General features: G+C 41.9%; 1 protein-coding gene across 10 annotated transcripts in view; it reads right to left on the bottom strand.

The window, feature by feature from the left end:
• Positions 1-12,064, bottom strand: part of CNTN4 (contactin 4) — a 586,961-nt gene that overhangs the window by 110,929 nt on the left and 463,968 nt on the right. For all 10 annotated transcript variants that reach the window (XM_019499786.2, XM_019499792.2, XM_019499789.2 and 7 more), the window contains 2 exons: positions 6,526-6,628; positions 4,431-4,615 (listed from right to left, as the gene is read on the bottom strand). In XM_019499786.2, the coding sequence (XP_019355331.1) occupies positions 4,431-4,615; positions 6,526-6,628 (288 nt within the window). The remainder of the gene's footprint in view (positions 1-4,430; positions 4,616-6,525; positions 6,629-12,064) is intronic.

Here is a 12,064-nt window from a genome sequence, read left to right as displayed (position 1 = left end):
ACCATGGGGGGTAGTCTCTGAGTCATGGGTGTGGAGCCCTAGGCAGTCAATCGGCACTTTTCTCCACACTTGGCTGTCCTTTGGCACTTCTGCAGGGAGAAGCCCTGCAAAGCATGCTGGACTCACTGCGCACTGGCTCCTTGGCTGCACAGTGCTGGCAGTACGTGTTCTTGCCATGCTCTCCAGATGACCAAGCACTTGAACAGCTGTATGCACATTTCATGTTATGTTTCTGTGGCACTAACAATTTCCTGGAAATGAACTACAAATTAATGCCTGTGCACACCTTTTGCCATGTTTTAAATGTACCACAAGATCATCAGTAGCTAAAGCAGTGGATCTGAGTAACTTGTAGAAAAAAAAAAGAAGAATTTGCAGAGAATATAGGCAACACTTCAGAAACTGCCTTTGTGCATTCAGAGCCATACATCACTAGTTTGTACGAGACATGTCAAGTAGGGTGTGTGCGCAGATGATTGAGCTTTCTCAGCAGCCATGGAGCTAATATTACAGAATCCAAACATAAAACACAGCAGAAAATGTATTAGGCCTTTGCACCCTGTAACACTTGATCCAAAGGAATGCAAAATGGGTATAACATGCCACTCTTTTGATATGGTAGTATTTTACACCAAATAGGTGCAAGCCAGTGGACACATACACCCACTCACCACAGTAGAAATACAGAAGGAATGTAATGACCCACACATCTGAGTAACAGTTTAATCACTGGTTAAAAGGTAATGCAAGGTCTTACAGCTTCCCTGTATTCCCCTGTCTGTATTGACCTATTGTCTTTATACACAATTTCTTGGTCCCTTGGGGAAAACCATCTTTTAGCTTGACGTTTGTACAGTGGGGTCCTACATGTAGGATAGTGGCTCCTAGGTACTACAGCAATAACACAAAGACCACCATGATAACACCTAAAACTTTGCTTGATGCCGGTTTTGTGAATAAAAAAAATCAGTTCTTTCCTAGATTTACCCAATAATAGTCCCTTCTTTATAGCTTCTCTGCCAGAGAGCAGGGGGGTGCAAAGAGGGCCCTGTTCGATTTGGATTCAGCCAGAATCGGGGACAGTGATTCAATTAGTTGATTCAGATAACTGTCTCTGATTTGACATGTGCTCGGCAGTGAACCCGGATGTGGACTGGAAGTACTTCTGGTCCACTTCCAGGTCCACCGGAGAGCATGCTAGGCCCCCCCTCCTCCTACGCCCCTTCAGCTCAGTGATTGGCTGTGGGGGGACCCTGGGTGCCCTGCTAGACCCAAGAGGCACCAGTCACTGAGCAGGGAGGGTGTGTGTGTGTGTGTGGGGGGGGGCATCGCACTCCCCAGCAGACCTGGAAGTGGACTGGAAGTGCTTCTGCTGCAAAGCATGCTGGGGACTCCACCCCGCGCTTCTGTGGAACACTCCATGCGCCCCAGCATCACGGCATTCACGAACCACCTGGTACCTTGAGGTATGTAGAAAAAACATTTAAAGCTATGTCTATGTCTGAATCGCCGAATCCTTCTGAATCTCTCCAAATTGATTTGGCGGGTTCTGATTTGATTTGGAGAGGTTAAAGGGTCCTCCGATTTTATTTGGATTCAGAGATTCGGCCACCGAATTGGGACGAATCTCCGCCGACTCGAATCAGGGACCGAAGCTTTGCACGGCCCTACCACAGAGTATTGGTATTACTTAAAAGATAAAAGATAAAAATCATTGCTGCATTCAGGATTATCAAATTAAAATTTATGAGAAGATTAAGAATAGAATTCAGGTCAACACCGATATTTAAAATATTCTGAAAAAAAAAGCTCTGGTAGCTTGGTAGGCCCTTACTTGCAACTGCAGTCAATTCAATGAACAAACACAAACCCACAGGAGCCAGTCTCACCTTATGACTTTCTTACCACTTGGCCACCCCAGATTTGGTAACTGGCTTAAGCTTGAAGGCAGGAAGGGTTCAAACTACACATATTTCTAAAAGAGTTTTCAGCTTTCTAGGGAGCTGACTGAAAAGTGATGGTTCAAGTATGACACGCTTAAGTTTGTTGAATACGTGCTGTAGAGATAAGTGACAAAGAAGAGCTGGGGAGAGATAGAGGTAAATTTCCAAGCTTACTGCAAAGTTTTACAGAGCTAATCTCAACTACCTATTACCTGGTTAGGTGTAACATATATCACAAGGGCCTCTTATAGTAGAAACCAAGAAAAGCAATGTCTGTCAGGATATACCAATGTCAAGAAATAGGTGCAGTTATTATAATTGTATTAACACAGCACTTTTCTGAGCATAAAATAGGACGTCTGGCTAATGAGAACACATGCCTTTGGAAATTAAAAAAAAACAAAAACACAACATTATTTTAGTGGCTCAAAGCTGAGAAAATGATGGAAAAAAGAGTTCTCTCATGTTTAATTAACCTCCTCTTGCTGCAACGAGAGCACCAAACAGCTCTGGTGTCACTGATAGTCTAGCACCAGGAGGAACCCCCCCCAAAGAACAAACATTGATACAAGAGTGAAATACAACAAAAGTCAACCTTTCCTGACAACTTGCAGGAGCACGGAAAGTGGTTGACAAAGAAGGTTTGGCTGGGTTATCTACAGCAGGCAGGCAAATTTGAATTTCATTTTCTTTTTTTCACTATTCACGGAGGCAGATAACTCAGTTTAAAAGAGTAACACTGTTAGAGCCAGATTTTAATCTCTAGGGCACGCATTGTGAGAGAACATTTCACTGAGCAGTGCTGCAAGTAAGTGACAAGTCTGATTTTCCATATCAAATACTCTGGAGTGCTCCTTTCTTCAGATGTGAACCTTTGACCCGCTAAAAACAACTCAAGAAGCTGTGCCAACATTACAGCTATATTTCCGTACCGATATAATATTTCCAAGGTTTTAAAAAAGAAAAATGATTAAAGGAAAATACTCTCGTTCCGTTTTAGCTACTAGTATAAAGTATTTATAGGAAAGCTGCTTTCCCTATAAAACTTTGAGTGTCATCTCAAATTCAGGGGCTGGTTTCAGCAGCTAAGTTTTGAAAACATTCTGTATTTTTTTGCATTTTCTGGTGCTTCAAATGACAATAGTGAGGATGGAAAACAAGAGAATATTTTATTATCTTTAAAATAAGAAGTGGAACTAGTGTTGGTCATGGGTAACAGATTGAGCTCGGGAGAAAGAAGTCCTCTATATATTGCAGAAGATACATAAGCACAAGCAACATGTTTCCCATTCAATTTGTCTGTTCAGCATCCCAATTTAGCAAATACTTTTGGGCTCTGCAACACTCCATTTTGTTGGTGTTTTTACTATTTGTCAAAAAAATAAAATAAATAAAAATTCCCCCAGCTCTGGAGTTTAGGCCATCTCCCTGGGAGCTCTAAAGAATAAATGTGCTCAGCATCAATCACGGAATTAAAACGTTGGTTCATTTTTTTTAACAATTCCAAGAACAAAAGGATTTTAAGAAGCTGCGAAAGACGTTGCATCTTAAGAAAGGTTTGCAGGACCCTGAAAACCGTGTGGCTTGAATAGCAGAGCGACATGCTTGTTTGTGCCCGTGTATTCTGCTGGTTGCCCACCTCCAAAATTAAACAAAGCAAAAGCAGTAGCCTACATGGCCAGCACTTGTGCTTGTAAGGAACTCAGCCTAATTCTCCCCTCTCTCCAAAATGAGCAACTCTAATATAACTTAGAGCAGCTCAAACTTTGCCACTGGAAACTCAACTCATTTCTTTAAGGCTGATGAAATCTTAAGTTGGGGCTGAGTTTGCAATAGATGATCAAGGATTTGCAGGCACTTCTATTAGGATTAGAGGCACCAGTACAAACTTAATAGAAGGCCCATACCACTGACATTTTTCATCCATATTATCCTTGAATCAATATCTGTGATTTGAGTATAACAAGCTCAGATATAGAAAACCTTTGGGGTGGGAAGGATTCATTAGGGCAACTTCGTTAGTCTGTGTAATGCTATCGCCCCCCACCTGAAAATTCCCTTTAACCAGAAAAAAGAAAAAATAACTGATTAATAAAGCTCACTGGAAATTAAAATTCTTGTGAAGGGTAGCACAACTCTCATAATAAATCACAGACTATAGCAACCAACCTGCCTCATAGGAGCATTAGGTTTCGGTCATTTGTAGGGAAAGGCAAATAAATTGCTTTGCAATTGCTTTCTATATGTTACCATGCCAATGTCTTTTTCACAATGCATTTTTTCATTTCACCCCACCTCTCAGTCCCCATCAATACGACCTATTCAGAAAGATTTTATTTTATATAAAATCACACTTTTTTCAGCAGGACGGCTTGCAAAGTAAAATAATTTAAGAAACTTCCAAACCAATGACATCTTAACAAAACATTTATTGCATATTGCTTTGGTGACAGTAAAATACAGAAAAGTAGCAGATGATTTGCTTACCATAAAACGTCAGCTGTCCACGGGCCACATTCTTCCCTCTCACATTTTCAGCCACACACTCATATGGACCAGCGTCTTCCTGCTGAAAGTTCAGGATTTCAAGAACTCCACTGGATTTGTGTCTCCTGGCTTTCCTGGGTATTTGCTTTCCATCTGCTCTTCTCCAACTAATAGTTGGAACTGGGCTAATAATAAGAATAAAGTAAAAGAGCTTCACAGTAAAAGCTGTGTCCTTTTACTGGATTAGCTCATATTTAGAAAAGTGGAAAGACAGCAGTAGGTCTATTTCTCCAAAAGCTTTTACATAAAACATTTCTGATCATATTTTATAAGGAACACAAACTACAGACAGAAGACCAGACCTCAGATAAACCACACACATGCACATCCCACACTGATGAAACAGGACTTGAGCATTGATCTATCAGTTGCCAAAACGCAGGTCTTTACCAAATTACATGAACAGGAGGTCCCACAGCTAGCTACAACAGTAGGTCCTTTATCCTCTCCACAGGCTTTATCCTCTCCACAGACACCACATTTTTCATAAGCACACAAACACAGTAAATGATATGTGCGGTTCAATGCTCTGGTTCCCTGTTCCCAAGGAAAATACAGTTTTTCTTTTGATTCCATGCTTCCTTGGGCCCAAGTCTACTCGTACCAAAGTTGAGGGGTTAGGTACAGACATTCAAAACATCCAAGGTGGTATAGTTTAGATCAGTAGCAAACCGAAAACAGATTTGCCTTTTGGAGGGGGGAAACAAATCTTAGACCAGGTTCTGTCAATTTTAGACCAGTCTGTGTGTGCTGAACTTCTGTTCTGTTACGGGTAGAGACTGGTTTTTGATCACTAATAATGATACAAGTGTAATGTCTGTACCTGGCCAGGGAGATTAAGTCTTGGCTGTATGGGCATGGTGCTGGTCTTCAGTCTTCAGGGGTATAGTGGGCTCATCCAGCACCTGGGGCAGTGCAGGGGGAGTGCAAGATTAGGCTGACTCCTGGGTGAGGAGAAGGGCAGTTCTTACCTGCCTGTGCTTTCTGCATATGGAAAGCAGCTTCTGCCACTGCTTTTGCTATGGCAGTGCCAGTCCCAGCAGTACCAGCTCTGTTCACTCCCCTGCACCTCAGATAGGCTATAGGGCACAGGGCTGTGGCTGCTATAGCAAAAGGTCCCAGGGGAGAGCACCACTCTGCTCATCTCGTTCGACCCTCACCCTGGGTATGGGGCTGTGGTGCCCAGCATTTATGGCAAGGGCTCTGTGGAGGGGTGGAGGGAAGGGGCAGTTCTGGTGCCCCCTCAAAGTTGGAGCAGGCAGCTTGCCCCCCGCTCCCCCCCCAATTACGATACTGCTGGCCTTGCTACAAGAACCATTCATCCGACAAATTGCCTCTTTCATAGAGTATGACAATGATGATGGTCATAACCTCTCTTTCCACAGTGTGAAGGCTCTCCAGCTCTCCAGGACTTGTAGTCTTATTGCTTATGGCATGATTTCTTGATAATCAGTTGATTAACCACCAGGAGAAAGCCCATCATTCGCATTGTCTATACAAACCCGGTAAGCCACAACCTAGCATTTGAAACACAATTTACTACTGAGTTGCTTTCTTGTCACCTATAGTTCCAGCAACACCACTTTTCCCCTTAAACTATATAGTTATCTTTATCCTCTCCACAGACTAGTCATAGAGACTATATTTTCCATAAATGTAACATACAAGCAATAAATTATATGCGTGGCAATAAAGAGAGTTTTCATATATAAAACATACACACGGTAAATTTTGTGTGACTATATATAGAGACCACAGATGCCCATCATTTGGAACTTGTGAACTATTTCAGGGTCCCACATATGATCCTAGGGAGAAAATGCACCTGGATGCAACTTGAAAAATACAATTTTATCTTTCTTCCCTTTGGCAATAACGTTTGGGGTACCCGGGCAAGCCAAAAATACACTTTTGCCCAGAAAGGAATCTAGCAAATCCAGTAAATACAGCAAGAGAATAAAAATCCCCCAAACTCAAATAGACAGGACTATGACACCCATTCAAGCTATGGTAATAATAATGAATAAAAACTTACTTTCCCAAGGCAAAGCATTCCAGTTTCACAGTTGTTCCTTTTGCAGATGAAACCGTTTCTGGAAACTGCACTTCTATTTTTGGCTCATATTCACCCATCACCCCTGCGAACATATAATACGTGCTAAAGCTTGGTTGAATTTTGCAATAAATTCTCAAGTGTTGCTGTGCTAATGCAGAGCTGCTCTATACATCATTACTTGCCCAATTAATCCATTCATTTAAAACAGGGCCCATCTTTAACAGCCGTGTAAGTGTGGGCTCTTTTCCCATTTACTGCCGGAGGAAAATCTGCATCTCAGCTCCATACCATCTGCCAAAGATTAGCATTTCTTCATGGCTCTGTTAGTTTTTGCTTTTGAATATTCAGTTATTTTGCAGGTAACTTGTAAAAGAAGGGAAGCCATAAGAATGTAGGATTCAACCTTGTTTGAAAAATGGGTGAAACAAATCCATGAAGGAAAAAAAATTAAAAGTGCTGGGGCTAAAGCAAGGCTCCCATTTAACTTCACAGATTTAGCTGCTCAGAGATCATATGGTGAGGGTATGGGTAAATTTTTGATCTTTTACTGCCCTAGTATATCATGCATTGTGGCAGCCTTTTGTGAAATTGTGTTCAAAATTGTGTGTGCATAAAAAAGCCATTATATTTATGATAAATTGCAACATGTCTATGGAGTGCATCATCATAAATCGGATGCATATAATTTCACTGATTGTGACTATAAACTAATTGATGATCAATCTGCGTGGGTTCCTTGGTGGAGCACCATCCAAAAGGGGAGGATGTTCAAAAACAGGGATCCATCCAGCAGTTGTGGGAAGAGGGAAGAATACCCGATCAAGAAAAATGAGTGCTATCAATATGCGGCAACTCAGAAATTGGGCACCATGGATTCATACCAATGTTGGTCTCACAAGTGAAGCAAATGTGTCTGAAGCAGCTCCAATGGCCCTTGTTCGCTGTATTGCTGTGCGTGTCTCTGCTTTCTCAAAAGTGCTGCATGACACAAGTTTAGAGATAGCAAGGAAAAGCAAGAAAGGCCCTTTAGCTCTGCTTTTTCACAGTGGGATGGTTTTATAGCTAAAGTGCCCACTATGAGTAGGTGTTAAGGCTAACATCAAATCCATTTTTATTCCCTGACCTGTATATTACCTGTTCTGATACAATAACGGGTTACATCACCCTCCTTCAACCCATTTGTTTCAAATAAGCACTGCTGTTACGTTATATATAAAGAGCACCTGCCACATAAAATCAGCCAGCTGAACAAAATATGTTTGTTAAAGATACTAATACTTTTTTTTTTTTTTTTGGCAGTCAGCGCTGTGCATCAAGGAACTCACAATGTCACTATCCGAGGCGGCATTACAAGAGGATGCCCGCAGAGAATTATTAGGTATAGTATTCTTCAGCACTTTGAACTGTTGAGATATAGGCTGGGATGGTAGCTGCTGCTATTATTAATGTTACCCAATACTTCTCATTGTAAGCCTGTTTTCAGTTCCTTAAAAAGTAGCCAAACTAATCATTCCAGGTGAAATTTTCCACAATAGGTGTCTAAGATGCTCTAAATCTTATAACCAGACCAGTGAGGTAAGAAGAAAGTACTGAATCACAATTTTCCCCTCAGACAGTGCACGTGCACGCTTCCTAGGGCTGTGCGAAGCTTCAGGTGCTGATTTGATCTGGAGATTCGGCCACGGAATCGGGCCGAATCTCCAAATCCGAATTGAATCATGGGATCAATAAACAGGTCGGAATCGATTCGAAGCTCTGAATTTTTTCCAAAGATTCGGAGAGAGTTTTGAGGATTCAGGCTGTCCCTGCCCGCTGCAGAGGCCTTGGGGGGCCTCGTGGAAGAGCCCCCCGCCAGCAGAAACAGTGAGTCTGGGGTTTTGGGGTTTTTTTTCTTAAAGGGCTGGAGCTGGGGCAGGAAGGGCAGCCATGGGGTAGGAGCTGGGAGAGCGGGTAGGGGATGGGCCTGGCTGATTCGGGAATTCAGCTGATTCAGCAGTAGTCAAATCTCCAAATCAGATTCTGCCAAATTGATTTGGGACAGTGATTTGAATCACCGAATCGAATCACTGTTCCCCAAATCGGAAGCGAATACCAGCCGCTTCACATAGGCCTAATACTTCCCCTATTCAGGAACTACCGTCTAGCCCAAAATATTATCTCACACTGAAGGGCTCGGCAAGAAATCAAGGCAACCTGCATTATTAATACGCTGTTCACTTGATGGATAGGAGACAGGAATAATGCAATAAGGGGTGGCAGGAAGCATTACATTTTAGCTGTCTCTTCCCCCATTTCTTGCTTGGAGCTGAGGTTTACATTGCACTAGCAAATTCTAAATCCAAAGTGAACAAAAGAAATGGACAGTGAAATGTGCTATCACTAGGCACAGGAATTGGATATTATTACTCCTCTTAGCTATGATTTTTTGTTAACTGCAAGAGTTGTTCTTTTCTTTGCAAACTAAACAGCCTAGCACCTGTTTTGCTATCAAGATTGCCAAGCCCAAGCATTTAAAAAACAGGGGTCGGACCTCGAAAAATCATGAGACTAGTTTAAAAAAAAAAAATCACAAAATTTGAAGTAATAAATGATTCTTTGCATTTTCCCCCCAGTTTTTTTTAAAGCCTTTCTGGGTCACATTTTTCCAGCTTTTCTTTGCCACCATGACAGCTACAAAATGACTCATTTTAAAACAACCCCCCCACCCAAGCTTTTCTTCAGAGCTGGGGCTAAGAAAAAAAATCACAAAGACTGCAAAAGCTGGGTTAAAACCATGAGCTGCCAACACCTGAATCTGCCATTTAGATGTGTTTTTTGGAAGAAAGCCAGTCCCACTCTTTGAAACTGCAAACAGCCTTGTAGTCTTCAACAGATATGCAGGAAAAAAAGCAAAGGTGATCTGGTAGAGCTAGAATAATTAAATGGCTGGAGGAATTAAATGGCTGGGTGGATTCACAACCACTACCCAAACTTGAAGGCTGGAGGAGTGGGTACACCATGACCAAAGGACACTGCTGCCTCTTTGCACTATGGAAGTGGAAGATCTCCCTTGCTGGTTCCCTCTATGAAATCCTTGTGTGTAAGGCACAGGTGGTGAGATTTGGCTTTAAATGTACTGCAGCTCGCATCACCCATTGCTGAAGGTGGCATGTCCCGCTGTCTTATGGCCTCAGATAACTGCTGTAGTGGGATCATTTTGGCTTCTTAACTAATTTTTCTCCATTGTACACAGTAGAAGATACCAGTGATTTATATAGTTATTGGTTAATGCCGCTCCCACAGCAATTACAACCTACATAACAGGTACGTGGTGATTATGTTACAACCTGTGTTTTCTGTGCATGGCTAGGAAACAATGATTGTAGATGAGAGGTCTGTATAGAGTTCATTTTGTCACAGATGCCTTAGTCCTCCTGCTGTTCAGGGGCGTTTTAACTTGCGGCTCATTTGTGGTGGGGAAGGGAGGGAGAATGAAGGCCAGCAAAGCAGACGGTGAGTCTGAACGTGCTGTACCTGAAGGCTGTGATACACTACTTATTCTAGGTGTTTGCAACCCTTTCAACTTCCTGACTTAAAAAAAAAAAGTGTTTTTGGATTTGGTTTTATTTTTTTTTAAGCCTTGAGGATTTTTGCAGTGAGTTGATTTATTTGGGGGAAGTGCTGTGCTTTTTCTGGGAACACCTGTGAAATGTTCAAGTTTAATTAGGCCATGCAGCTGGTACTGATGGTGATTTTATTCCACTCGACTTCAGTTCTCTTCTATGATTATTGGTTTATTTGGGTGTAATTTTTTGTTCCTTGAGGAGCCCCAGCAAGATGCATGCTGTTGTGCAAACGATTCCTGTGAACACCTGGGTACTTTTCACTTCAAATGGGCTGCCAGCTGATAACTAGTGCTTGAACTTTTAACAGGGGAGTTAAGCAGGGGTGACAGGGACTTTTTTTTTGAGGGTTTGGTAGAGAAAGCACCTCTCTTGTGCACTATATGATCATGTTTCACTTGGAGTCATTGGATATAGATAATCCTCAGCTGCCCAGTTGTACGGGGGCTGATGGGAATCCTTACCTTAGTACTACCCCATGCATTTGCCTACTACCTCTACCTCCACCCTGCTCATTCTGCATAGGAGGAGGAGGACTTGGTTTAGGATTAGGTTTAGGATTAGGGTTTAGAGTAAGACTAGAAGAGAGAAAGGGGTCCCATTTCAAAATGAATCATGCAATGGACATATTCACAAAGGGACTTAAGCACATTCCTAAGACATAGGAAGAGGATGGAGGTACCTCCTTCCCTTAGTCTCTTATATTTCACAGCCTAGAGGCTACTGTACCCATATGGTTTATATCCCTTCCCCGCCTATTTCAGACCAGGGGTAACACTACATGGTACATAAAATATCAATTTATATTTTATTTATAAAATATATGTATTTTGGTTTAGCGACCAAATGAAAAATCAATTTTCCACACATTTTAGTGCTGGGGCATTTAAGGAGCCCATCTCGATGGTGTCACAAATTATTTAAGAGGGGTAAGGTTCAAATATTTCATGTTAAAGAGCTTTGGGTGCCTATGCCCTGTGTTTTATACAGAGTCAAGCACCTTGCTAGCATTTATTTAATAATGGCAATCACCTCATTTTCCAAGTTACCTGATTCAGTATTTTCACATAAATAATCAACAAATGAATTGTTTTTCCCCAAAAATGAGTCACAAGAAACAGCCCACGGTAACTTTTTTTTCCTTCCCTTGGATGCAAAAATGCTGCTCCTGAGAAGAAGTGGATTGAGAAAACCAGGCTGAGGTCTGGCTCTGCAGAACTGGTAGGGTGGCTCATAGCAGTACAACCCCTGAAGTATGACTTTTTTGGAGTAACCACCGCAGGGGAGGGAAGGCAGCTCAATTCTTCTGCAGCCTCCCTGGTGAGACTGTCAGCAAGCTTGCCACCTAGCTCCAGGTATTCCCCCTGACTATCAGTCTTTTTGACACTGTAGATGTGGACCAGGTCTGAACAAGAGGCTTAGAGCTGAAAGATTTGGAATCTCAATCCCAATGCTTTGAGAGACTTAGACTCTCATAATAATAGTTCAAAGTATTTTTTATACATAGCCTGAAAGATCTTTTTGCATTTGATGTGTAAAGAATATTCTTCACACCTACAAACCTCACACTGGCATATTAAAGAAAAGGAGGGGGGAGAACAGGCTGCTCAGAGGGAGCCATTAAAATTTAGAGAATTTATACTGCTGTTAGGAGGAAACGAGAATAAAATACAGGAGGATCTGTCTGAGTTTATGACAGGGCACTAATCTTTTGTTTTAAGAGCCTGAGAAGATGTCTCCTGTACCTGAATAGATTATCATTCCAATCTGATCAGTAACTCATGTCTTTAATCAGTCGTAATTCCTAGAGATGCACGATGGACTACATGTATACATTTCTAGACAAACAGCAAACTACAAATGTGCAGTTTTAGGACTCACTGCATCTAATTTTTTTTTTTTTGAGTGCTGTAGTT

The sequence above is a fragment of the Alligator mississippiensis genome, chromosome 12, assembly GCF_030867095.1.
Source record: "Alligator mississippiensis isolate rAllMis1 chromosome 12, rAllMis1, whole genome shotgun sequence".
Taxonomy (NCBI): domain Eukaryota; kingdom Metazoa; phylum Chordata; order Crocodylia; family Alligatoridae; genus Alligator; species Alligator mississippiensis.
This window is presented reverse-complemented; position numbering and strand designations above follow the sequence as displayed.